At 58.2% G+C, this 25,515-nt stretch overlaps 2 protein-coding genes across 4 annotated transcripts in view; both read left to right on the forward strand.

Moving 5' to 3' along the window:
• Nucleotides 1-19,538, forward strand: part of LOC135996687 (collagen alpha-1(I) chain-like) — a 50,883-nt gene extending 31,345 nt beyond the window's left edge. Inside the window, exons 24-68 of the mRNA XM_065648855.1 lie at nt 266-310; nt 894-947; nt 1,374-1,481; nt 2,399-2,452; nt 2,725-2,778; nt 2,984-3,028; nt 3,638-3,691; nt 3,926-3,970; nt 4,676-4,729; nt 5,141-5,194; nt 5,400-5,453; nt 5,642-5,695; nt 6,333-6,386; nt 6,560-6,604; nt 6,907-6,951; nt 7,266-7,373; nt 7,665-7,718; nt 7,973-8,026; nt 8,232-8,285; nt 8,537-8,644; nt 9,065-9,118; nt 9,402-9,512; nt 9,815-9,868; nt 10,000-10,053; nt 10,284-10,337; nt 10,755-10,808; nt 11,537-11,644; nt 11,853-11,906; nt 12,024-12,077; nt 12,373-12,426; nt 12,904-12,957; nt 13,159-13,212; nt 13,992-14,045; nt 14,746-14,799; nt 15,847-15,900; nt 15,980-16,033; nt 16,199-16,252; nt 16,374-16,391; nt 16,530-16,583; nt 16,771-16,833; nt 17,135-17,300; nt 17,558-17,664; nt 17,934-18,014; nt 18,261-18,449; nt 19,251-19,538. Coding sequence (XP_065504927.1) covers nt 266-310; nt 894-947; nt 1,374-1,481; nt 2,399-2,452; nt 2,725-2,778; nt 2,984-3,028; nt 3,638-3,691; nt 3,926-3,970; nt 4,676-4,729; nt 5,141-5,194; nt 5,400-5,453; nt 5,642-5,695; nt 6,333-6,386; nt 6,560-6,604; nt 6,907-6,951; nt 7,266-7,373; nt 7,665-7,718; nt 7,973-8,026; nt 8,232-8,285; nt 8,537-8,644; nt 9,065-9,118; nt 9,402-9,512; nt 9,815-9,868; nt 10,000-10,053; nt 10,284-10,337; nt 10,755-10,808; nt 11,537-11,644; nt 11,853-11,906; nt 12,024-12,077; nt 12,373-12,426; nt 12,904-12,957; nt 13,159-13,212; nt 13,992-14,045; nt 14,746-14,799; nt 15,847-15,900; nt 15,980-16,033; nt 16,199-16,252; nt 16,374-16,391; nt 16,530-16,583; nt 16,771-16,833; nt 17,135-17,300; nt 17,558-17,664; nt 17,934-18,014; nt 18,261-18,449; nt 19,251-19,400 — 3,054 coding nt within the window. The 3' untranslated portion in view covers nt 19,401-19,538. The remainder of the gene's footprint in view (nt 1-265; nt 311-893; nt 948-1,373; nt 1,482-2,398; nt 2,453-2,724; nt 2,779-2,983; nt 3,029-3,637; nt 3,692-3,925; nt 3,971-4,675; nt 4,730-5,140; nt 5,195-5,399; nt 5,454-5,641; nt 5,696-6,332; nt 6,387-6,559; nt 6,605-6,906; nt 6,952-7,265; nt 7,374-7,664; nt 7,719-7,972; nt 8,027-8,231; nt 8,286-8,536; nt 8,645-9,064; nt 9,119-9,401; nt 9,513-9,814; nt 9,869-9,999; nt 10,054-10,283; nt 10,338-10,754; nt 10,809-11,536; nt 11,645-11,852; nt 11,907-12,023; nt 12,078-12,372; nt 12,427-12,903; nt 12,958-13,158; nt 13,213-13,991; nt 14,046-14,745; nt 14,800-15,846; nt 15,901-15,979; nt 16,034-16,198; nt 16,253-16,373; nt 16,392-16,529; nt 16,584-16,770; nt 16,834-17,134; nt 17,301-17,557; nt 17,665-17,933; nt 18,015-18,260; nt 18,450-19,250) is intronic.
• A 767-nt stretch (nt 19,539-20,305) lies between these two features.
• On the forward strand, nt 20,306-25,076 carry SLC31A2 (solute carrier family 31 member 2). Of its 3 annotated transcripts, XM_065648558.1 has the most exons (4): nt 20,306-20,518; nt 23,015-23,081; nt 24,095-24,263; nt 24,813-25,076. In XM_065648558.1, exons 1-4 carry the CDS (start codon nt 20,513-20,515, stop codon nt 24,979-24,981), a joined length of 411 nt encoding a protein of 136 aa, XP_065504630.1. In that variant the 5' UTR covers nt 20,306-20,512; the 3' UTR covers nt 24,982-25,076. The 3 variants fall into 3 exon arrangements, with proteins under 3 accessions (XP_065504630.1, XP_065504631.1, XP_065504632.1); XM_065648559.1 differs by lacking the exon at nt 20,306-20,518 and having other exon boundaries at nt 24,075-24,263; XM_065648560.1 differs by lacking the exon at nt 20,306-20,518 and having other exon boundaries at nt 23,026-23,081; nt 24,048-24,263.
• The last annotated feature ends 439 nt before the right edge of the window (nt 25,077-25,515 follow it).

Here is a 25,515-nt window from a genome sequence, read left to right on the forward strand (position 1 = left end):
CAGAGACCTCGTCCTCATGCTAGTGGTTACTGTGTGGGTGGGGGCATCCTGGGGAGGGCTTTTGCATCCACTGGTCCCCATTGGGGAGCAAATCCCACTGTGGCATCAGCAGCAGCAACTCTGCAAAGCTAAACCTTGTCTCCCATTTATCAGCATCTTCCCAACCTGTGGGAGCATTGTCAGCCTCCATGAGTGCATGGCATGCGATATTTTGCTGTGTGTTTTGTTTTGTTTTTTAACTTGCATTTTGTGTCTTCCTCTGAAGGGGTTTATTGGCCTGCCAGGTTCAAAAGGCACCCAAGGAGAGCGGGTGAGTGATGGGACCCACGCCATGCCTGGCTTGGGATGCAGGAGAGCCGCGTTACAGCAGCCCAAAGCACCAGCTTCGTGTGCTTTGCCCGTGTTTAGACTTGACGTTTGAATAGGTGGCAAATGCAGTGGTTTGGGAAGGCAGACCCGCACTTGACCTTGCCTGGCTTTGCTAAAAGGAGCTTTAAGACACGATGGTGCATTCTTAAGCTATTTCCTGCTTTGGGGAGGCGGCAGGGGAAGCAGGAATGCTTTAATGTGTGTCAAGGGGTGCAGTGATGAGGACAAGGTGCTCGTCATCATCCTGGCATCAGGATGGTGCAGCTGGATGCTGGGAGTGGGATTGGCACGGGGTGCTGTGGCACTAATGGTTCGGTGGGAATGAACCCAGAAGCTCTGGATCTCCCCTGTCGTGGGGAGCAGATCCTGCATGTACTTACTTCAAGCTCCAAAAGGCCCATTGGGAGCAAAGCTCTACTCTAAATGGGGCAAAACTAATTTTCTTTGCATGCACAGCATGCTTGAGTTGCAAGGAGAGGCATAGCATGGTTCCCTGAGCGTACCTTCCACCTCTGCTCTTGCAGGGCTGTCGAGGTCCAGGTGGAGCCAAGGGAGACCTGGGAGCCAAAGGAGACAAGGTACCATGTACCCAGGGGTGTGGGGGGGATTCCTCAAGCTGCTGCTCTTTCTGGTGTTCAAATGTGCTATTTCCCAGCCGGTGGATGAGTTTGTGTGGATGTCCAGGCACCCAGAGGCATTTGCTTTGGGGAACTGTGAGAGCTGCCACCCCTGATCCATCCTTCCCTGCTCCGTCTTGCTTTGGCTGTTTAAAAATGTTAATACTGCCCCGGGGATGCTCTCCAAGGAGGGTTGTGTTCACCCAGAGCTACCTCATGCCAAAATCTTGGGGTACAGAGAAGTGGGACAGCAAGCGAAGGGCTCTTGGGGGGCTCCTGCCCACAGGTGGGGGAGCCCCGCGCACCAGCTCTCCCTCCTGTTTGCAGCTCATGCGAGATGGGCCCCTTTGAGCCCTGCTGTGACATTCTGCATCTTATTTCTCCTAGGGTCCCCGTGGAGCACAGGGGGCTGAAGGACCTCCGGGGATTCGGGGCCAGGTCGGCTCGCAGGGCTTTCCTGGCCCCCGTGGAGCGGCAGGACCCCGGGGACCAGAGGTAAGTGCTGCAGCTGCTCCGGGGTGACACGTGGTGGGACACACGTGCACCCAGTGTCAGGTCATGGGGTGGGTGGTGTGGGGAGGGGCAGCCTTGCAGGGTGGGTGGTGCTGCCTTGTCCTAGCCCTGCCTGGCGATGGGTGCCATGGCTCGGTGTCCATCCCAGAGCCACGTCGTGCAGTGCTGCTCTCTCCTGCTGCCTGATCCTGGCTCCCCTCCAGCATCCTGGGCATCTCCACCACCCTCTTCCTCCTCCCATGGGCTGAAGGTTCGCCCCAGTTAAAAGCCCACCTGGCAGTACTGGTGTTTCATAGAATCATAGAATCGTTTTGGTTGGAAGAGACCCTCAAGATCGTTAACCCACCCCTGGCACTGCCCCGTGTCCTTGAGAACCTCATCTCTGCATCTGTCCAACCCCTCCAGGGATGGTGACTCCCCCACTGCCCTGGGCAGCCTGTTCCAATGCCCCACAGCCCTTTGGGGAAGAAATTGTTCCCCACATCCAACCTCAACCTCCCCTGGCGCAACTTGGGGCCGTTTCCTCTGGTCCTGGCGCTTGTTCCTGGGGAGCAGAGCCCGACCCCCCCTGGCTCCAAGCTCCTTTCAGGCAGGTCAGAGATCAGAAGGTCTCCCCTCAGCTCCTGTTCTCCAGCTGAACCCCCAGCTCCCTCAGCCGCTCCCATCACACTTGTGCTCCAGCCCCTCACCAGCTCCGTTCCCTTCTCTCAACGCGCTCCAGCATCTCTTGGTGTGAGGAGCTCAAATGCAGGGAGCTTTTCTGTAGGCTGGGCGCATCCTGGCAAAGGGAAAGGAAACACCTCAAACCACGAGCACAATGAAATTGTGGCACCTGATGGCACGTGGGTCAGACTGGGTTCCCGAGGGGTCTGGCCGACTCCTCTCCTCTCTCCTGGCAGGGGCAGGAAGGCCAGATGGGCCCGGCAGGGCTGAACAGCAGCGAGGGACCCAAGGTCAGTGCCAGCCGCTGTGTCCCCTGCTTCCCCACGGAGGGATGTGGCCACCCTGCCTGTGACCTCCTGCATGGTCCCAGCACCCAGGGGACAGCATCGTGCCGCACCCACAGCCTCTTGTCCCCCCACCCCTCCATGACGTCCCTGCACCTGCCACAGCCCCACACCGCCCTGCCGAGGTGGTGGAGGCTGGATGAGTCCTGGGATTGGGGGGTTTGGGAGGTGCTGCAGGGTGACCCAAGTGACCGTGTGTCCCTCCCTGTGAATTCTAGGGAGGCCGAGGACCTGATGGCCCAAAGGGAACCCCAGGACCACGTGGACCCCGGGTAACTAATGGCTGCTGGTACTTGTAGCTGAATCTTGGAGCATCTTTGGCTGTGAGAGATTGAAACAACCCTGCAGCCCCATTGCCGGGTGGCTTGGGGCAGAGCTGGGGCACCCCTGGGGGCAGCTTTGCCATGGAAAGGCCTCCAAATATGCAGTGTTATTGCTGGCAGAAGGATGCTTTTCCTAATGTTTGCTGTTTTCCAGGGCCGCGTGGGTCAGCGTGGGCTGGTCGGAGTCCCCGGGCTGCCCGTGAGTAGATGTCGCATGTCCCTATACTGGCACATGCTGCCATCAGTGCTGGGACAGGGAAGCCAGTTCTTGGGGAGCAGCATACCGGGGTGTGGATGGATCACAGGGTCAGGCTCTGCTTAGGAACTTGCACAGGATAAGTTGGGGATGAGCAGCTTGGGCTTTTGCACATTGCACACAGCATTTTGACAAACCACCCGCCACAACTTCCCTCCTACCATGGGCATAGAAACTATAGGAAATAACAACTTTTTAAGAAAATCCTGTGAAGCTGTGCTTGGTAAAGGAGCCAGGAATAAATAGCTGAGGCAAGAGGGGGTAAAAAACACGGTCAGGGTGTTCGTGGTAAGAGCAGGTTTCCTCCCACACTCCTGTTATTTCCCAGCAATCGCATCCTGAGGTGGGATGGAGCAGGAGGAGCTGGGCAGGGATGAGCTGTGCGCTAATGAACCCAGGGCTCAATATAGACCAGACGAGCACCCAAGGGACCATGTCATTGTCGATTCAGCACCTTTTAATACTGGAGGGGAGCTGTGGGGCTGGATGAGCCCTTGGTGGGGGCACTCAGCTGTGGGACTCCCCTTTCCCGAGACCAGACTCTACTTGCAGGGCTTGCGGGGCATCCCAGGAGCAGAAGGCGCAGAAGGAAAGCCTGGTACCCAGGTTCCCATCCTCCACTCTGTACTTGGGTGAGGGCTGGGGCGGGGGGTTGTGTCAAGAGGGGGAACCGAACCCAGCAAGGCGGGGGGGAAATTCCCAACCCCCTCATCCCTGTGGCCACGCAGGTCAAGACCTTGAAACCATGTTGGACCTCGCTATGTGTGTGGGCTGGCACGGTGGGATTGGGAGAGGCGGTTCTGCCTCCCCATCCTCATCATCACCTGCCTTGTGATACAGGGTCTCCCAGGAACCATGGGCAGCCCAGGCAGGAGGGGACCACCGGTGAGTAGAGTTGCACGGCTGCCTGATTTCTGCCCTTCATGCCCTCTGCTCAGCTCTCTCCCCTTGGGGATGTGCGTCAAAAGCATGTCCATGGGATGGGGTGCGGGTGGTGGGTGGCCCAGGTGCTCCTCTGGCTACGGCTGCAGGTGGGAACCTGCTGAGCATCGTGCTGAAGGGTGAAGGGGAGGGAACAGAGCAGCACATTTAAGAACTGGCTATTGCAAATTGATTGCTTATCCCTGACGCTGCTATCCAAAACAGGCCCATCAGCAAGACCTGGGCTGGCAGCAAGTCTTCCCTTCTGTAGAATTTGTTTATTCTTGGCCTGAGATGCAAAAGGGGAAAAAAAAAAAAAAAAAAAAAAAAAAGAATTAAAAAAAAAAGCTGACGTTTTCCTCAAAACAAAATATGAAAAATGTTCTGCTCTGGGTCAAAGAGATGCTCTGAGTTTGCTGTGAGCTGTCTGGCCATGCGCGTGGGTGTTTTGTGTGTGTGCACACAGAGCTGCTCTGCTTCTGCAATAAGAACCAAAGAGCTGGTTTGAAGTGAGAAGCCCCAGCCCTGCCTTCGATGGGCTGAGCCGTTTGCCTGGTCCTGGGCACTGGGCTTGGCTTTGAGTTCGTCTCAGACCACAAACTCCCAGAGGAAAGCCTTTCCATCCCTCCTGCCTTCCCTCCGTTGCTCATCTTCTGCCCTTTCTCCCAGGGTTTTGCTGGCTCGCAGGGGGCTCATGGGCACGCAGGGCCTCCTGGATCAATGGTAAGGAAAAACCTTCTTTCTGCGTGAATCCTGCTTTTTACTTAGTCTGCCAAGCAGCATGGGTGGGAAGTCAGTGAGGTGTCCAGCAAGGACTGATGCCACTGGTGGGGGATACAGGATTGTCCCCACTTGGGGGACCGACAGAGGATCTTTTCTTATTAAAAATCATAAAGAAGACACAGTGGCAGAAATAGCTGAGGGTGGGGAAGAGCAGAATAATTTCTGGAGAGAATCAAGGGGCTTTGCAGCTTCCCCAAGCCTAGCGGGGTCTCATGGGGGACACCAGCCCCAACAACCCGGTTTGGAGCAGGTGACACCTGTCTGTGAGTGCAGAGGCAGCAGCGGGGGCTCGGTGGGGCTTGTCTCATCACAGCCTTTTGACTGACACCTCCTTCCTGAATATTTCCAAAGGGCTCCCTGGGAACACCTGGACCTGACGGAGACCCGGGTTCCCTGGGCCCAAAGGTGAGAGCTGGGGCTTGGGGGGGCATGAGTGTGCTGGGGGGGCTGGTTGGGGCTGTGATGAGGGCGAGCAGCCCTGAGAGACTCTGGGCAACCATGGGGAGACCTGTGGAGTTGCACGAGCTCAGATGTGGACACCAAGGCTGGGAAGATGCCCGCTCACATCCCGGGAGCGGAGCTTTGTTAATGCCCTTGTCTCACCTGGCAGGGGCTGCCCGGGAAGCCTGGCTCGGAGGGGCCGCAGGGACCTGTTGGCACCTACGTGAGTGACGGAGCTGCCCGCGGAGTGGGGGACGGCAGCCGGGTTGGGGGACGTGGTGCTGCCACCAGGCAGTGCTGCCATGATGCTGGGGTCCTGTCTGTCCCCGGGCCAGAGCTCAGCCTCGGCATCCACCTTCCCCCAAACCCTGGAGATGCCCTGGCTGCCTCCTGACGCCATCCTCTCCGCAGGGCTACCCGGGAGCTGCTGGTGACCGCGGCAGGCCAGGGCGCAGGGGGGACAAGGTAGGGCTGGGAGATCCAGCACAGCGGTGAGGGATGCGCTGGGGTGGGGGTCCAGGCTTCAGAAACGTTTCTGGGTTGCAGTGTATGGTTTTTGGGTGATTTTGTGAATGGTCTCCATCAGCCATGCCAGGGAGGCGGCAGGAGGGGAACGGCTGCAGGTGGCTCTCACATTCTATAAGAAAGATGGGGACAGGCTTTTTAGCAGGGCCTGTTGTGATGGGACAAGGGGTGATGGTTTTAAACTAAAGGAGAGGAGATTGAGATTAGGCACGAGGAAGAAATTGTTGCCTCTGAGGGCGGTGAGAGCCTGGCCCAGGTTGCCCAGAGAGGTGGTGGCTGAACCATCCCTGGAGACATCCCAGGCCAGGCTGGACGGGGCTCTGAGCAACCTGAGCTGGTGCAGATGTCCCTGCTCATGGCAGGGGGGACTGGGGGAGCTGGGAAGGGCCCTTCAACCAAACTGCTCTGTGATTCTATGAATGTATGTTGGGTGAACTGATGGTTCTCCAGCACTTCATCTGCCTGAACTGCCATAGTTTGTTATAAGACACCAGGCAGCTGGATTGGTATTTTTCCTTAAGAGTTTACTGCATTAAAACATAACAGCAGAAAGGAAATCTTTCTTGCCTCCCAACAGGGAGAAAGGGGAGCCCAAGGCCCACCGGGATTTCCAGGAAAAGCTGGTCCCAAGGTGAGTGCTCTTTGCTGCCTCCCTAAGCAGCTCCAGCTCCCCCAGCACAGAGTGAGTGGCCTTTGCTGTAGGAAAATGGGAAACCTTTGCTACAGGCATCAAGGGCCTAAACTGGAGAGAGGGAAGCAGTGGGGGCTGTGGTGTGGGGCTGTCATTGCCTTCTCCTCCCCCAGGCCCTGCCAGGTCCCCCTGGTCCACGAGGTGCTCCCGGCTCCCAGGTAGGGCTTGTGTGCTGTCATGTGCCCGGCTCGCTCCATTCCCTCCCCTGCCATCCCCCACAGATGTGCAGTATATACTGTGTGCGACCTGTAGCTTTAGCAGCACAGACCCCAAAGCCATTTGCAGGCGCAGGCAGGACCCTGGTCCTGCTCATTGCCAGCTGCGTTTTGTCGTGCTGCGGCATGGACACAGCTGAGCTGACCTCAGCACGCGGGGTTTGTTCGAGCAAAACCTCACCCTGCTAGGGGTGCCCTGTGTTCCCTCGCTGTGACCATGCTGCTGAGCATCCTTCCTCTTTCAGGGCAGAGCAGGAGACCCAGGTCCTCGAGGGCTTCCAGGGCTGCCGGTAAGTGGGAGAGCTGTAGCTCACAGAGATGCTCTGTGGGCTGAAGATGAGTGATGTCCCATGGGGTGAAAGATGGGTGCCCACAGTGGTCTGGTCATGGGGCAGAGAATGACCCAAACCCTGCATGGGTAGCTGGGTGGTGACAAGCTGGGTAAGGGGACAGCAGTGGCCTCCTGCACCCGCAGTGTTGAGGCACTGGTACCCCACATGGTGGCACAACTGCTGCAGGCACGGGGCTCCCACTGGCGTTGACCCCCCTGGAGCTGCACCCCGCACTGTGTTTCAGGGTGCTAAGTCATCTTTTGGCCATACAGGGTGTCCCCGGCCCACGGGGGCTTGATGGTGTCCCTGGGAAACCTGGTTCGGCAGGAGAAATGGGGGCTCCTGGAGTGGCTGGTGCTGCTGGCCTGCCTGGGTACCCGGTGAGTGTGGATGTGGCTCCTTCAGTTGATGCCCAACTTGATCTCCTCCCTCAGTGGAGTGCAACAATTTTGCTGGTGCAACACTTTTGGGGAGCTTCCAAAAGCACCTGCAGAAAGGGAAGGGAAAGGGCAGCTGGTGCAAGGGGTCTGGAGAAGCTGTGAGTGGTTTCTCTCTCCATGGGGATGTGATGGGATGTGGGATCCCAGCCTCTGCCACCCATGCTCAGAAGCTGTGAAGGCTTCATGATCGAAGGCAATACCTTCCTGCTGATGTGGACTGTTTGTTTTCAGGGACGGGAAGGTCCAAATGGACCTGAAGGGCCCTCAGGGTTGAGAGGAGAGAAGGTAAGGACAGAGAAGGTGCTTTGGTTCCCCTTGCTGGCCCTGTGAGTCAGGAGCTGCCCAGCCTTGGACTCACTCTGCTTGCCCAAAGGGGATGTTTTCTTTCCACTTTGGCCGCTGACTTTGCTCAGTGGGATGGGGATTTAAGTGCGAGATGAGAGAAGAGCCGTGCAAGCCCTCCTGCAGGACTGGAGCAGCAGGTGTGTGTGGAGGACCACCAGGGCTGCCTGTCCTCATGTCTGTGTGTCCTCTGGCAGGGTGACACGGGACATCCCGGGGAAGCTGGTGTCAGTGGGCTGGATGGCGAGCAGGTACGTCAGTGTGGGAGCCCTGTCCACTCCTCACTCTAGAACCTGCATCTCCCTGCGATCCTCACCAGGGATGGGGAACGAAGGGAGGAGGATGCTGATCCTTAACTAAAGCAGAAGGTTAAAGCTGTGTCCACATTAGCTGAACCAGAAGCTTTGTGCAACGTGGGGTAAACGAGCTGTGCTGGGCTGTGTGTTTCCTCCCCAGGGACCACCAGGACCACTGGGAGCTGAGGGTCAGCTGGGACCCAAAGGCGAGCAGGTGGGTTCCCACAGAGGCTGGCACCTAAATCCATATGGGGCTTTTTGAAATCATCTCCCGCCCAGCATGCTCATGCTTGGAGATGGATGTTGCTGGGCATGGTAGCAAGGGTCTGCGGTCCTCTCAAAGCTTGGGGACACCTGGTACAAGGAAAGCTGGGGTGGCTGTGTGGTGAGAAGTGATGGAGACCAGAGCCAGGCTCAGCTGGAAAATCAACCAAAAATAATGCTGGTTGCATTCATCCCATCCAGGGAGAGGCAGGAACCTGCGGAGCTCTGGGCATCAGTGGGGATCCTGGGGAGCCGGGAGACGATGGCCCAGAGGGGCCACCAGGGAGGCGCGGGGAGCGAGGGAAGGAGGTAGGTGAGCTGGGTGACACCAGGGTGGTCACCACTGCCCACCAGCATCCCCTGCCAGGGGATGGGATGGGGACAGCAGAGGTGTCGGTGCTGTGAACAACTGCCCCTGCTACGGCTTTGCCACAGACAGGCTGAGGTGCCCCCGGGGAAGGTGGGGGCGGATGCTTTGGGGTCCCCTTGCTGGGTAAGGTGCTGTGCTCAGCATTTTGTCCTCATTTGCTTTCGGGCTGGCTTGGGTCACACCTGGGGGTGGCCTCCTGGGGCAGGTGACACTGTGGGGCCGTCTCATACCCAGCACCAAAATCCCAGCCAGAGGAGCAGGGAGAAGCCCGTGGAAGTCAGACCTCGGTTTTTAACCCTGCTGGGACCGGGCTGGGGAGCAACAACTGCATCTGATGCTGATATTTCCCCTCCGGGCAGGGTGACACTGGTGATGCTGGAGACCCGGGTGAGCCAGGACCACAGGGACAGAAGGTGAGGAGTGTGTCTAACACTGTTCCTCCTTGGGGACACCCATAGCTCAGCCTCCGCTGCTCCGTTTGATGTGGTGGGGGCAGAGCAGGACAGGGGTGTCCCTGTGTCCCTGGACCACTGGAGATGTGGGGCTCAGACCTGGCATCAGCACCTCTCCTGAGCACCCTCGGGTTCACAGCACCCACTGAAAGGGTGAAGCACATTATCTCCATGCAGAAGCTCATTTAATTGCTATTTGTTTTTCTTCTTCTTGTGTGGCGACACCTCTGTCTCCATCCCTGAGCAGGGGGACACTGGCCCCAGGGGTCTTCCTGGAGTGCCTGGTCCGGGAGCTGCTGCGGGAGAAATTGGAGAAAAAGGCCACAAAGGAGAGAAAGGCCAGGAAGGTTTGCTGGCAAGTACAGCGAGGAGCGGCCTCAGCCCCCCGGGTTCCCTGTGTCCCCCCAGGCGGGTGGTTGGGTGCTGGGTGCCAAGGAGCGGGACTCACCCCCAACAGGAAACCTTGGGCTGCAGAAAGTACTGGGAATTGGCAAATCTCTGTAAATATAGGGAGCTTCATGGCTCGCAGGCATGACACCAAAATTGGGTCTTGTTGGTACAAGGGGATGGTTTGAACTTAGCGGGCAGTCGGGATCGGTGCTGCCTCCAGCCCCCTGGGGCTGGGACCCCACTGAGCCCGGCTCTGCTCTGTCCCAGGGCCAGGTCGGTGTCACCGGAGCTGCGGGACCTGCTGGAGCCAGAGGATGGTTTGTAAGTCAGCTCGTGTCCCTCCTGTTTTGGCTGATCACAGACCTGGCATGACAGGTGGGGGGACGTGGCTGCGACTGGGAGCACTGGGCAGGGTTGAATCAATGCGGCTCCTTTGCTTGTGCCCTCAACAGGGTGTGACAGGTCTCCGAGGTCCTCCTGGGCACGACGGTCCAGAGGGAGTGAAGGTACAGCAGGGTGATGGCTCCGACCCTTCATCTCTGAGTGAAATGCCTTTTTCTGGTCTTTTCCCAAGCTCTGCTTTCTGCCACGTGGTGGAGCTGGGTCGGGCCTGGGCAGGCTGGTGACCTGGGGGACCTGCCATGGGGATGCTCCCTGCTTTGTTGCCTGAGATCCAAAGTCAACGAGGCAAGGAAAGGGTTTGCCAGGGACAGAACTGTTTCTCCTGCTTCCCCAGGGAGATCCAGGGCCACAAGGCATGGACGGACCCGCTGGTGCTGCCGGATTTGAGGTATCGATGCCCGGGATCTTGTAGAGCTCCCAAAGCCCTTCCCAGTGCTTCACCATTTCCAACACAAACAAAAGCCCAAAGGATTTATTGCTCCTTAACTACCCAGGCCAGGGAGTTCAGCAGTGAGGAGGGGGTTTTAATGCCTCACAGCTTGGTACTGACTCCCAGGAGGTACTTACATGCGCCCACCCCAAAAGTGAGACCATTTCAGTCTGACACCCAGGGATGCCTTGGGGAAGAGCCGCTCTTGCTATCACATCACATCCACTCCCATACGGAACCGGGTGCTGCCTGGGCACGTGCCTTGGGCAGCTGAACGTGCTGCAAGGGAGAGGATGCTTAAAATACACACAGAGGACCTGAGCGCAAAGCACGTGGTGGTGAGAGGCTGATTCTAAATCCCTGACATCCCCGCAGGGACTCGCTGGAGATGATGGATTCAAGGGAGACAGCGGCAAGCCTGGCCTGGTGGTGAGTACCAGCCCTGCTCTGGCAAAACATCCCTGGGAAAGAGGTTTGGTCGCACCTTGTGATGGAGCAGCAGAGCCTGGGGCTGGGTCTCACCCCAGGGGGTGGCCACAAAGTGACCTCTGCCAGCTGGAGTGCTGGGACGTGTCTCCCATGTCCTGCCCAGCAATGGCTTTAACTGAGTCATCGTTTCCTTGGTTTCCCTAGAGCCAAAGCTCCTTAAAGGCACTTTAATGCAGCTATTAAAAACCATGCATAAGCGCCGCGGCTGTTGTGCAATTAACGCTCGGCTGTTGCAGTCTGCCTGATGCAGGTCCAGGGCATTTGGATTCCCCCTGTTCTGCTTTCACAGAGTGAATCCACGGGTGTCTGTAAGGTCAGGGGGCTGCAGGAACTGCCCTGTGCTCAGGAGCACTTGTGCTGCCCTGAGGTGCATTTTGTGGTCGAGGTCCTGATGTGTGCAGAGCCACATGTGTCTTATTGCTGCCCTGCTCTCAGCTGTAGGATAAATCCCATTTGCATCCCAGTCTTCCCATGTTGCGGTGCTACTCTGCCTGGGTGTGACACGCCCTTAACTCTGGCGATTGTTTCTGCTGGGAGGGGTTGCGGTGTGCAAGAAACTTGGAGAGAATTTGCAAAGCAGACGGCAAGAGCCATTGTTTTACTGAAGCCTCTCAAGGGGCGGCTGCTGGACGGGGGTGTCAGTGTCCCCTCGTCTCTGTGCTCCACAGGGTGCAGCAGGGCCCTGGGGACCGGCCGGTGTCCCTGGGCTCCAGGGATACACTGGGCATCGAGGAGTGAGAGGAGTAGCGGGTGCCAAGGGAGAGCCAGGCCGGCAGGTAACTCCTTTCTCTGCCCTGGGGACATGCAGGGGACATCCCTGTGGGGTGGCCATCCCCTGCACAGCTATGTCCCTGGAGGTCCCTGGGTGGACAACCCAGTCCAGACCCTGAGGCAAGGCAGCTAGCTCTGTACTCACCCTCCTGCCTTCCCCGAGTAACCTGGAGCTGATAGCAACCTTGTGTTTTGTCCCCAAATTAACCTTAGGGTCCTCTTGGGCCACCAGGTGAAGCTGGAGCCATGGGGCCAAGTGGCAGTGAGGTGAGTGGGCTCCTCTGGCCCCTTCCCCACTCAGGCTGTTCTTGCAGCCCAGGATTTGGGTGAATAACCCTAGAACTTATTCTGCAGAGTTGGGTTGATCTTTGTTTTGCTTCCCAGGGTGTGGCGGGTGCAAAAGGGGAGCCGGGCAAGCCAGGAAAACCAGGGCAAATGGTGAGGAAGGGGATAGGGATGTCCTGGTGCTCCTGGGTGTGGGTCTCAGGGTACCAGGATCTCCCTCTACAGTGAGTTCCCACGTGAGCATCACCTCCTGCTCCTGTGAAACACCCCCGTGGCCCCGCTCTGCCCAGTCTGCTGTGTAAAAGGGGCAAAAATCCCAAATGGAGACATCAGCTTAGAGCATCCTCCTGTGCACACTGTGGCGAGAGCAGGCGGGAGGCTGGCGGGGTGGCACGTCCATGGTGCATCATCCTTACAGATGGGTTTTCTTCTCCTTTGGGATTTTTAGGGATCTCCAGGACAAGCCGGTCCAAAAGGGCAGAAAGGTCGCAAAGGGGAAAAGGTACCTTTTGAAATCGTCCTCTGCAGGTGGCACCTGAGGGGGACCGGCCACGGGGCATGGAGTGCCTGAGCCTGAGCTGGTCAACCCTGCTGCGGTCCAGGGGGAATCACCCCAGGAGAACCCATTTCTCCCCGCTATAAAGGCAGCTACACGTCCGTGTCTGGCAAACACAGAGCCCTGAGATGCTCTTGGGCTGCCTTAGCTGGTTTTTGGGTGAGGGGCTGGCAAGTGTCCCCAGCTCAGCCCCCAGCCCCACAGGGCTGCCTCTGTCCCAGCTCAGGTGTCCCTGGGGGGTGACAGGGGACCTCCTCTTCACGTGCCAGCTCTGCACCATGGCCTTGGTGTCCATCCCCAGGGTCCCACAGTGCCTGGTAGCTCTGTCCCCCTCTCCATGCAAGCAGCAGCCCCTTGTCCCCAGTCCCACTGATGTGACTGGTCTGCTGGTGACCCACATCTCCCATCTCTTCTTCCCCCCAGGGCGATGTGGGACGTGAAGGGGAAGAAGGGGCCCCTGGAGAAGCTGGCAGACGGGTAAATGGCACCGTTGTCCCCGTGGAGGGGTGGCGGGAGGCATGAGGCTGATGCTGGGAACCCGCAGAGGTCTTACAGAGGGGCCCCAGTTTGCTGGGGGCTCAGCATCCCTAGGGGGGCAGCGAGGGGGATGCGGACAGACGGCTTCGTGCCTTTAACAGACTTGAATTACTCGTGAGTCTTTTAATCTGTTGTTCCCAGGGCAAGCGAGGCAGGGTGGGCCACCGGCCCCCGAGAGGTCCCCGTGGACCCAAGGTAGGTTGGGTTAGCCCTGCTGGGGGTGAAGCTTGGGGGTGCTCCCACCTGCCTGAGCCCCTGGTTTAGAAAAGGATGGGTCAATATAGACAATATATCAAAATGTAGACAATATGTCAAAATAGAGGGTATGTCAATATAGACAATATGTCAAGAAAGCCCTTGAGGTGCTGGAGCGAGTGGAGAGAAGGGAACGGAGCTGGTGAGGGGCTGGAGCACAAGTGTGATGGGAGCGGCTGAGGGAGCTGGGGGTTCAGCTGGAGAACAGGAGCTGAGGGGAGACCTTCTGATCTCTGACCTGCCTGAAAGGAGCTTGGAGCCAGGGGGGTCGGGCTCTGCTCCCCAGGAACAAGCACCAGGACCAGAGGAAACGGCCCCAAGTTGCGCCAGGGGAGGTTGAGGTTGGATCTGGGGAACAATTTCTTCCCCAAAGGGCTGTGGGGCATTGGAACAGGCTGCCCAGGGCAGTGGGGGAGTCACCATCCCTGGAGGGGTTGGACAGATGGAGATGAGGTTCTCAGGGACATGGGGCAGTGCCAGGGGTGGGTTAAGAGTTGGACTCAATGCTCTTTAAGGTCTCTTCCAACCAAAATGATTCTATGATTAGAGGCATCATGTCGCTGGAGGGCTCTGTTCCCCTATCCTTTCCAGCCCAAGGGGGGCCTCGCACACCCCCAGCCCAGGGCTGCTCTCCCTGCAAGAGGCACTGGGATCACTCCTGCCCTGCTCTCACTGCACCACTGTGCCCCCAGCCAGGCTCTCTCCGTTTTGCATTTCAGGGCTACCCAGGTGACGAGGGGCCAGAAGGACCTCAGGGCCCCCAAGGACTCTATGTGAGTATTAGCTCCAAAGTTTTGGGGTGCCTGTGCTCCCCGTTCGGCTCCCGTGTGTCCTGTGCAACCCAGCTCTGCGAACAACTGAAGCAGAGAGTTATTTAAAACAAGTTTCTGGGTGTTTCATCCATCCGTTGCTCATCCATCTCATCTTGCCTTCTGCTCCCAGATGAGCATCCCAGCAGTGTGTGTGCAGTCAGGCAAATCACATCGTTTCCAATATATTGTTCCAGAAGCCAAATCCTTCCAGTTAAGCGTCTGACGCCTGGCAGTGCCGAGCGCTGGCAGAGAACTGGCTCGAGCAGGGACGTACCCAGGTTTGCATGGCTGGAGGGACCAGCTGCACTGCAGCAGCCAGCATGAGCCAAAAAAACTACTGAAATAGTTTATTTTTATTTACTGGAAATTACTTTTTCTGTGTTTAAAGTAAAAATCCCAGCTTTGGAAGCTTCACAAGACAAAGCCAGGGTGTCCTTAACCAGCCGAGGCACCCGAACTGCATTTTTAATGGGGTTTGCTGAGGGATCCTCCTGAAAGCAAAAATCACAGATTTGACGAGAAATGCCTCAAAGTCTCTAAAACTGCCTGAAACCCTCAGAATCGCTGTGACAATCTCGGCTATGGCGGGGTCCCTCCTGGCTCAGCCGCAGGGTGATGCGGTGCCGCAGGGTGATGCGGTGCCGCATCGTTTCTCTCTTAGGGCATCCTAGGGCTGAAGGGCATGAAAGGAGACCCTGGTCCCAAAGGACACAAGGTGGGTGACATGCCCTGGGCACAGCGGGAACTCTGGGCACGCTTTGCATTTAATTAGTGGGATGCAATCACTTATTCCCCTTTTCTTGAACCCTGATCGCTGCAGCATCCTTCTTTGGGGGTTGACTACTGCATCCCCTGATGCCGGGAGATGGAACCTTTAGACTTTCTCCAAACCCATATTATTTTCCAGCCTCCTAGCATTGCAAGCAGCAGTGTACAATCTTTTAATCCCCTGCTCTTGCACAACTGCTGACTGATGAGCTGATGGGTCCAACCTTGGCCCCAGAAGCCAAGCGCATCCTCACAGTCCCATCCGTCAGCCACGAGGCTGTAAATAAGAGCGACAAGCAGTCCCTGGCGGTGGGTAGTTGCTCATAGCCTTCAGGAAAATGAAACCCCAGTAATAAATAAAGCTTTCAATTTGTTACAAGCTAAATGAGCGATGGCAAAAGCTAAAAGCCAGGGCGTTCAGCAAGGCCAGAGCTGGGAGAGCAGGTGGGGGGGCTGCAGGCAGCTGCCGTCTGGGGGTTTCTGCTCCTGCTCCACCAGATTTCAGCACACATGGAGTTTTCTGTATTTTTTCAAAGTGTTTCCTAGGAACTGCTGAGGTTTTCTAGAACGATATTTTAGTCTGGAATAAAATACTTTCAGTTTTGCCTTGGCAGCTGAGCAGGGGAGGCAGACGGCCCATCACACCCCCCGCTTCCCCAGCAATACGGGCACCGTTAATTCTACCAAATCGAAGGGTTAGGGTTGGTTTATTTTATTTCAGAAACTTTGCAGCCAGCCATAACAGAATTTCCCATTTCTATCTCCTTACTAGAGGAGATGTTTGGCCGGGGAAAATGTGTCCCCAGGCAGGTACCTCCTGTCAGGGTCAGGCAGCAGAAGCCCTGTTGCCAACCCAAGGAGATGCCCTGATGCAATAACCAGAGCAGCGGTCCCTGTGCCCACCCTCTGGGGCAGAGACCCCAGCCCAGGCTGGTGTCCCAGGGTGGTTCTAGTGTCCCCTTTGTCACCCGTGCTCTCCCTGACTCTCTTCCAGGGCGAGAAGGGCAGTGAGGGTGACCCAGGCCAGCAAGGGGACGATGGCTTCAAGGTAAGTGAGGGGTTTTGCTCTTTTCCTCCCTCCCCTTGGTCCCTTGTCACCCTGTGTGACACCCCGTCACATCTCCTAGGGCAAGCTGGGACCCCATGGTGTCCCAGGGAGGCCAGGACCCAAGGGACAGCAGGTAAGGACAGGGTGGAGGGGGATGGCAGGAACCAAGATGAGTATTTGCGGCGATTTCCTTATTTTTCAGTGAAAAATCCACCTGGGGAAGGGACTGGGTTGCAGAAGGACGTAGGGCTGGGGGCTGCCCCGTGCAGCACCCTGACCTTTTCTGGTGTCTTTGCAGGGTGACAGTGGCCGCCCCGGCCCACGGGGACACCCTGGCATCCCCGGGACACCGGTGAGTCCTTCGCCCTCCTGGCAGGTTTGGGGTTCACTCCTGGCCCCGTGGGGGTTACACTGGGATGGGGCTTTGGTCCTACCTGTCCCCCTCTTATCTGGGTCTTGTCCTTCTCTTCCAGGGCTTGTCTGGACCCAAAGTAAGTCAGGGGGAGCGCCTGGAGCTGGTGCAGTGGGGCACCCTCCCCTCCTGCCCTGTCCCCGGGTGCAGGGTGGCCCTGTGGGGCACCCCGGGGTGCAGCATCTCTCCATCTTGCTCTTCTTCCCTCCTTGGGCAGGGGCTGAAAGGCTTCCCAGGGCTGCCAGGACCCCAAGGCACACCAGGCCTGCCGGTAAGTGAGGCTGGTGGCGTCCCTTCTGCCAAAATTTGGGTCCTTTGCTCCCCAAAATGTGGCGGCGAGGTCCCACTGTGCCACATCATGGGGATGGTTGGCTGCTGGCGCTGTTGGAGGAGCTGTGAGCCTGCCGGGGGGCTCGTGGGCGGCAGCCAGCATGACCAGCGTTGTCATTGTCACCCAGGGTCTGGCCGGCTTTCCTGGTCCCCGCGGACCCACGGTGATGCTGTCTGGGGAGGAGCTGCGGGTGAGTGCATTGGTGAGGTGGGGGTGAAGGGTTTCCAGCCCCACTTCTGTGGGTGCCACCCTGGGGGGAAGGGGCTGACAGCAATGCTGTCCCATGCCCCACTGCTCCTGAGGTCCTCTCTGCACAAGGTCCTTGCAGGAAGAGCAAGCAGATATGGTTGATCCCACTGCCACCACGCTTGGCCTTATCCCCTGCGTGTCCCATCCCATCCCCTCCCTGAGCACCTGGTGATGCTCCTGCCCAAAATAAGAAGTGAGGGGCTAATATCGGCTTGCTTTTATCCCCCCCTGCTTTTTTTCAGCACCTAATTTATCCATCCAACCACCTGAATTACACCGCAGTCTGGGCTCTGCTGGACACCCTGAGCTGGGAGCTGCAAGCCCTCGTCGAGCATCCCAACGGCACCAAAACCAACCCTGCAGCCACCTGCAAGGAGCTGCTGCTGGCTCATCCCAGCCTGCCTGACGGTACTGGGGTGCACATGGGGTCCCCCCACCTTGACTCCTGATCTGGAGAGCCCTCCCCACGCTGGGGGACAAGCAGCTCTTTGCAATTAAGAGAGGATGAGGATTTGGTGGATGAGCTCAGCTGGGTTTCACAGACATCCCGGGAGGATGGAGGTTGCAGCCAGGGATGTGCCACGAGCTGAGCTGGCATGGCACCATGTGGCACCCTCCCTGTGCCAAAAACTGGGTGCCAGGAGCTCCCCTCTGCCTCCCTCCAGGGCAATACTACATCGACCCCAACCAGGGCAGCCCCCAGGATGCATTGGTGGCCTTCTGCAACTTCACGGCGGGCGGTGAGACCTGCATAGCCCCCGTCCACAACCAGGTATGGGGTGGCTTTCGTGGGGCAGCTTCAGCCCTGTGTTCCCCCTTGGGGCAGGTGAGGACAAGGGTTCGTAGGGCCGGGAGGGACAGCGTGGCCAGTCCCTTGCTGTGGTGGCCGCTGCCAGCGCAGGGAGCTGTTGGAGCAGTTTGAGGTGATGATCCTGGTGACGGTGTGTGACCAGGCTACGTGGGCTGGTACGGCTGGATCCTTGTTCTGGTGGTGCCACCATACCTGCTGGGACAGCATGACATGGTCCCTGCTCCCCACAGGTCCCCATCAAGGCTTGGCTGAGCACCTACACCTCTAAGGACACCTTTGAGTGGTTCAGCACCCTGCCCGGGGGCTTCCTGGTGAGTGTCCGGCAGGACAGCCGAGGGGACACGAAGCCCATCTCATGGGGTTGTGGGTCTCCCAGTGTCTGTCCCACCGTGGTGAGTGATGCCTGGGCACAAGGTCCTGCTGACCGTGCGTGGTGGGACGCTACACCTTCTCTCTCTGCAAGAAAACCCAAACCAACTGAATCATGTTCCATTGGGGAGCACAAACCTCTCCAAGCTGCCCCCACTACCTCGTTTTGTCTCTGGTTGTCCCTGTAGCTGGAGTACGCAGGGGCCAGCCCGGTGCAGCTCCGCTTCCTCCGCCTGCACAGCCACCGGGCCACCCAGAAGGTCTCCTACTCCTGCCGACCAGCCCCTCAGCCTGGCCAGCCCCAGCCCGAGAAGGAAATCCGCTTCCTGGCCGATTCCCAGGAGCAGAGCTATGCGGCCAGCCTGCAGGGCTGCCTGGTGAGCTTGGCCAGGGCCAGACCCTTTGCTCTGCTTGGAAGAGCCCCCCGACATTGGCAGAGCCCCTTGGCACGTGTTTGCATCTCCAGGGTTTAGGGTAGACCTGGTGGTTGAGGGTTCACACAGTGGGATGGGGCTGAGGAGCATCTTCTCCCCAGCCCCAAGGAGCTGCCCCAGTCCTGGGGCTGGGGTGGGCTCCAGGGGACTCCAGGGAGGTCACATTGCTGGAGAAGCCATGCAGGGCTGGGGATGGAGACCTGGCTGCTGGGGGGCTGTTGGGTGGATGAAGTTCAGAGAAGGCAACAGAGCTGGGGAAGGGGCTGGAGCACAAGTGTGATGGGAGTGGCTGAGGGACCTGGGGGGTTCAGCTGGAGAACAGGAGCTGAGGGGAGACCTTCTGATCTCTGAACTGCCTGAAAGGAGCTTGGAGCCAGGGGGGTCGGGCTCTGCTCCCCAGGAACAAGCGCCAGGACCAGAGGAAACGGCCTCAAGTTGCGCCAGGGGAGGTTGAGGTTGGATCTGGGGAACAATTTCTTCCCCAAAGGGCTGTGGGGCATTGGAACAGGCTGCCCAGGGCAGTGGGGGAGTCACCATCCCTGGAGGGGCTGGACAGATGGAGATGAGGTTCTCAGGGACATGGGGTAGTGCCGGGGTGGGTTATGGTTGGACTGGATGATCTTGAGGGTCTCTTCCAACCAAAATGATTCTGTGATTCTATGGAGTAACCAGAGCAGTGCAGAGGACAGCAGGGGCTCTGAGAGGGTTTCATTGCTGCTCAGCTGCCCCCGGTGCTCATTTCAGCCGGACAATGACTCCTCCATCACCGACACCATCTTCCAGTTCAGCACGGAGGAGCTCTCCCTGCTGCCCCTGCGGGACCTGGCTGTCTTCCACAATGGTGACGCCTCCCACCAGTTTGGTTTCACAGTCGGACCAGTTTGCTTCAGCTGAAACCAGTGCCACCCAAACGGGGCCAGCCAGTTCCCTCCCCACCCAAGAACCAAGGACATGTTTGGAGGCTGGGGGTGGCACAGGGCTTCCTGGAGTTGCCAGTTCTGTTTTCGAGATGCCTGTTTGTAGCTGCATTATGCCACGGACTACACTTCCTTCTGGAGTAGAAGAACATTGTTTACAAAAGTCATTTCTCTATAAATTATATATATTATATATATACATACATAAGAGAAGGTGCTCATTTAATGACTGATTAAGGCTTGTATAATTGTAACGATGGGGCCCTGTCTCCTAAAAAAACAAAAAAACCAAAAAAACCCCAAAACAGGAAGCCCAAACACTAACAGTAAAAAAAAGTCAAATTGCTTGCACTAACAGAAGGGGAAGGGAAAGGGCTTTGCCTTGGTCAGTGCACAAGTGCTTGGAGCAGGGAGTTACACACAAACCTGCAGGCAGGCTCTGGATGCCATTGTGCGCATCAGCACCGGTTTGCATTTGGGGAAACGGAGGCAGGGGCAGCTCCAGCGCTCCTCGGTGTAACAGAGATGTCACAAGGAGCGAGCAGCTGCGTGCTGGGAAGGGCAGTTCCCCTTCGCTCTGTCCCGCCTCTCTCAGCAAAAGGCTGGGGAAAAACCAAACCAAAACAAACCTTTCAAAACTTCCGCGTTTTGCAGCTGCCGGGTTGCAAAGCCCCGGCGCCCCCCTCCCGGGAAAACGGCAGAAAGACCCGGAACGCGCTGCGGGGCCTCGGGCGCGGGGATGGAGCGAGGGGAAGCGAAGCCCCGGAGGATCCCGCTGCTCCTTCCCCGGGGGGTGACGTGGAAAGGGGGCGCGGGAGGGGGCGGGGACACGGGCAGCCCCTCCCCTCCCCCCCCCGCACTACAACTCCCGGGGAGCCCCGCGCGCGCGTCACGCGCCCGCGCCGGGACCGGGACCGGGACGGGCTGAGCGGAGCTCAGTTAGACCGGGACTGGTTGAGCCGCACCGGGACGGGCTGAGCGGAGCTCAGTTAGACCGGGACGGGCTGAGCCGCACCGGGACGGGCTGAGCGGAGCTCAGTTAGACCGGGACTGGCTGAGCCGCACCAGGACGGGCCCGGCACCGCCGCCATGCAGGTGAGCCGAGCTGAGCTGACCTGAGCTGTGCTGAGCCGAGCCGAACCGGGGGGGTACCGGGCCGAGGGGGGCGCGATGGGGCCGGCTGTGCGCCCCGGGCACAGCTCCGGTGTGGGGCTGGACGCAGCCCGGCTGCTCCCGTAAATCCCCCCTGAAACCCCGCAGCTCCCTGGGGACGAGCTGCGGTATCGCCGTTCACTCTCCGGCACCGCGTCCTCCTGCTGGAGCTTCGGCCCGGTTCCCATTTCTCCCGGGTTCCCGTTTCTCCCCGGTTCCCGTTTTGCCCCGTGCTTCAGCCCGTGTTTCCCGCCCCCCCCGTGCTGTACCGGGGCTGGGGCAGAGCCTGCCCGGTGGCCTGTCCGCACAGTGGGCTGTTTGTCTGTCTGTCTGTCTGCTGCTCGCACCCCTGGGCTGCTGTGTCCCCACCACTTGTTCTCCCACCACCCGCCCCCGTCACCCGTGGAGGGGCTGTCATGGGTGCAGACTTGCAGCAAAAACTCGCAGCGTGGCTCAAGTCACAGCGCAGGGCTCAAACCATCCCCCTGGAGCGGGTTTGCTTTGTACTCTGAGCTCAGACATGGTGTTTAATGCTGTCGGGTCCCCCTGATTTGCTGGCACCAGTCCTCCCCCAGCAGCATCTCTGCAAGTTCTGGGGGCCGCTCACACCAGCTCCAAGGAGCATCCAGCTGTGGGACACCTCCCCACGCCACCGTGTCCCCAGCGCAGGGCTGCAGGTTGGGCTGGCTGGGACACTGTCCCACTTGTCATGTTTTTGTGCAGATCAAGGGTCGGTGCGATGCAGAACAACAAGCTCATCCTGACACATGGGACTGGGTGTCCCAGTCAGACCAGAGCAGCGGGTTGGGATGCACTGGGCAGCCTGACATGGCTCCACACAGGCACCGCTGGTTTTCTATTTGCTAGCAAAGGGTAACCCCAAAACTGCAGCAGATTAAGCCATTAAATGCACATGTTGTGCACAGGATATTTTTCAGCAGCTTCGTTTGTGCGTGTGAACACCTGCATGGTGCGGAGGAGGAGCTGGGTGCAGCCGTACCTGGGCACAGCTGAATCACCTGTGTGGGCAGGTGGGTGAGGACGCGACTGCGTCCCTCCCACCAATATCCTAATCGCGTTGCATTACCCTGGAGTGTAATTTCCCTTTTGCAAAGAGCGCAGAGATTTTTTAGGACTTGCCCTGTTGACCTTTGCAAATGCATCTCACCCAGAGGGATGCTGTCTCTGGAGAAATATCACTGTAGCATCAGAAAAGGAGCAAAGGGCTGTTGACCCCAGAAGCATCATTTTGGCCTCACAGCCATGCTGGGTGCCCAAAAACACGTGGTGTCACCCCAGGCTGGGAGACTTGATGCATTGAGGGATCTTCTGCCCATCGCTTCTGATTCCCTGTCGGTAAAATAATGTTACCTCCTTCTTGCGCAGCATTGCAGACTTGTGGGTGAAACCTGCAAAGGAGAAATAGCTCCATTTAAAGGCTAATTATCATTAATTTGTTGCCAAAAGAAGCTTGAAAGTTGGAGTCAATTAAGTGTGCTAATGTGGTTTGGGTAACGAGCGGCCAAAGGGTGTAATTAGAGCCGGGCTGTGGCGTGGACACCTGGGTATCCAATGGTGTTTCTGGCCGAGGCCGGACCCATCAGCCGCATCTGCTGGTGTCAGTAACAGCGGGTATGCGCAGCCAAAACTGGGTTGATGTGGGGGGTGTGAGCCCTTTGAGTGCTTCCTGGAGAGATTCGTGGAAAGGAGGAGAAAAAAAAAAAAAGCACAACTAAATTCTATTTTTGGTGGCAAAATGAGCCATGGTATCAGTTCTGTAGGTGTGTTTGGTAAAGAAGAGCAGTACTTGCTCCTCCTGTTTCACAGTGGTAAAGATCAGGGTTTGATGCCTTTGTAGGTTCTAGCAGTCCCAGGTCAGACAGACGGACAGACAGAGCTTGGATTGATGCTCCTCTGCCAGGAAGGCATCCCTGGAGGAGCCTGTTTCGGCTCTGGGTGCTTTGGCCTGTCCCGGCGATGCCAGAGAAACCCCCGGGCAGCAGAGGAACGTGGAGGCTGGCTGGGCTCTGGTCTCCAGCTGGTTTCACTTTAGGCTACAGATGGTGGCCACCAGCCTCTGTCCCTCTCCCATGGGTGTTCCCTTCTCAGATTTGGGCTAATGAAGTCCTGGGCTCATCTCTTTTTGCCGCAGGGATAAACTCTGGCTTTTTCTCTCCAGCCCAGACACACACAGGAGCTGCTGCTAGAGGTGAAAATTGTCCTGCTAAGAAGTAAGGGGAAGAATAAAGCCTGGTCAGTGTGACTGTGATTTTTCAGTCCAAGTTCTTCTTCCTGTTTGAGGAATCAGGGGAAAAAAAATTGCACCATTTGGTAAAACCTCATCAGCATCCGGGCGCAGCCCTTCAGGGTGGTGGGTGCATCTGCCCCATCACCCCGACCCGGTTCCTAACACTGCCCTTCCCTTGGCCTCTCTTCCAGATGACCTTCTACTTCTCGGACACGGCCGTGCTGCTCTTTGATTTCTGGAGCGTCCACACCCCCGCAGGTACGCTGCGAGCCCCCACCCCGACACCCATCTGTCTGTCTGTCCACCACGGACTGTGCTCTCTGCCTGGGGAAAGACTGCGGGGCAGAGGAACAAGGAGCGGCTTTGCATTTCTGCAGGAGCAGTTAGCGATGGGCTGGGATGGGGACCCCCCCGCATTAACGCTGGGCACTTGCTGCATGGGGGGGTCGGGGCAGAGCCGTGAGGGCTCCACAGACCGCTCACCCCAGAGCTGGGAGGGCAGTGCCTGGTTTGGGCTGAGCATCTACTCCCGTGAGCAGTGCCATGCCCTGGGAATGCCCTGGGCAGGAGTCATGGATCATCAAATTGTTGTGGCTGGAAAAGACCTTTAAGATCATCGAGTCCAACCATTACCCCACCCCTGGCACTGCCCCATGTCCCTGAGAACCTCATCTCCGTCTGTCCAACCCCTCCAGGGATGGTGACTCCCCCACTGCCCTGGGCAGCCTGTTCCAAAGCCCGACAGCCCTTTGGGGAAGAAATTGTTCCCCAGATCCAACCTCAACCTCCCCTGGCGCAACTCGAGGCCGTTTCCTCCTGAGCTGAGAGGAGTGGGAGGAAGGTGTGGGAATCATCCCCCCCACATGCCTGGCAGCCCCCCACAGCCACTCACTGCCAGCTCAGCTTCCATTTTTCTTGTACGTTCTTTCTTTTTTTCAGTTATTTTTCTAGCATCATGTCTTAACGCCCGCGTTTTTGTGGAGTCAACGCAAAGGCGCTTATTTTTTTTCAGAGCAACCCACCACCGGAAGTACTCCCTAGAAATTTAGAGGGAGGATTGGGGCTAAATACACCATTTCCCAACACTTCCCAGGCCTGTTGCTCCAACCCAACCCCTATCCCAGGAGCGATCCCTGCCCTCCACCCTATGGACATGCCCAAGTGCTCCATGCCAGGACCCACCACCCCCTCCAATTGCCCCCATGCCCCCTCTCCCGCCATCAGGTCACACTGGGCAGTGACACTGGGCAGCGATGGGTTGTTCCTGGCAGGGATGGCTCTCTCGGTGCTGGTGATCCTGCTGCTGTCCGTGCTCTATGAAGCCGTCAAGATGGGCAAAGCCGTGGTGCTGCGGCGGGCGCTGCGGGCGCTGCCCCGCAACCTCAGCCGGGAGTCGCTGGTGGAGCCGGAGGAGACGGACACCAACCCCCCCCAGTGCAGGTACATAGCGTCCCCTGTGTCCCCTGGGGCTGGGTGTTTGGAGGGGAGAAAGGTTATAAAGAGGCAGCTGGGGAGTGACAGGCTCCCAGGAAAGGGGATGTGTCCAGCTTTGGGAGGTGGCCCTGGGGGCATCCTGGCTCCTCCAGGTACTTTGGGAGGTGTCCAGGGTGTTTTTCTGATGTTTTAAATGCTCACATTGCCCCAGGAACCACTGTGGGCACAGTGGGGTCCCCGTGGTTCAGGGATGGGTACCCCATCAAGGTACCCCAGCAAGGCTGGCCCGGGTGTTTCCTTCCCAGCACAACCTATTGGAGCCAAGCCGGGGGTTTTTCCTCTTGTATTAAATCCCAGACCGTGCCTGAGGCTGCCATCTCCTTAATTATATCCTCTCTGTTCCTTTGGAGAATGGGATTTCCCCCTGTTTGTAGCCCCCATCCTTCCCCCTGTTCCCCAAACCCACCTCTGGCCACTCTGGGATGCTGGGGGGGCGGGGGAAGATGCTGGGCTGCCCCAGCCCCTCACTGATGGGTTTCCCTTCTTCTTCCACAGGTGGTTTCAGTACCACGTTGCCCAGACACTGTTCCACGTGGTGCAGGTGGTGCTGGGCTACATGGTGATGTTGGCCGTCATGTCCTACAATGCCTGGATCTTCCTGGGGGCCATCGCGGGCTCCACGCTGGGCTATTTCGTGGTGTACCCCCTGCTGGGCCGGGGCTAGGCAGCCCCCCCCCGGCACGGTGGGCGACGTGCTCTGCACCTCCTGCTACTTTGTCTGGAATAGCTGCTGTCACTTCTGCTGGGTCTGTCCTTGTCCCCGTGCTGTGCGGGACACAGCAGCCCAGGGGCTCGCTGCGGGGACCCTCAGTGCTGGCGCTGGGGAAGGGCAGCCCCATGGCCAGTGCTCTGTCACACTGCCACCATCCTCGGCTCAGGGAGCTTTGTCTGGGTGATTCCCCATCCCTGGAGACATCCCAGGCCAGGCTGGACGGGGCTCTGAGCAACCTGAGCTGGTGCAGATGTCCCTGCTCATGGCAGGGGGGGCACTGGGAGAGCTGGGAAGGTCCCTTCAACCCAAACTACTCTTTGATGGTGGGGGGGGTGCTGGGCATTTCCTTTGTCTCCCCTTTTATATGGCGCTCATCCTGGCTGGCAAAGGGATGCTTTGGTGACCTGCTAGGGAAGGGGACACGTTGGGGACAGGCACTCCTGCCCAGAGCTGCCCTGCACCAAGCCCCTCTTCACACAGTGCCTT

Source organism: Caloenas nicobarica, chromosome 19 (genome assembly GCF_036013445.1).
Source record: "Caloenas nicobarica isolate bCalNic1 chromosome 19, bCalNic1.hap1, whole genome shotgun sequence".
NCBI lineage: Eukaryota > Metazoa > Chordata > Aves > Columbiformes > Columbidae > Caloenas > Caloenas nicobarica.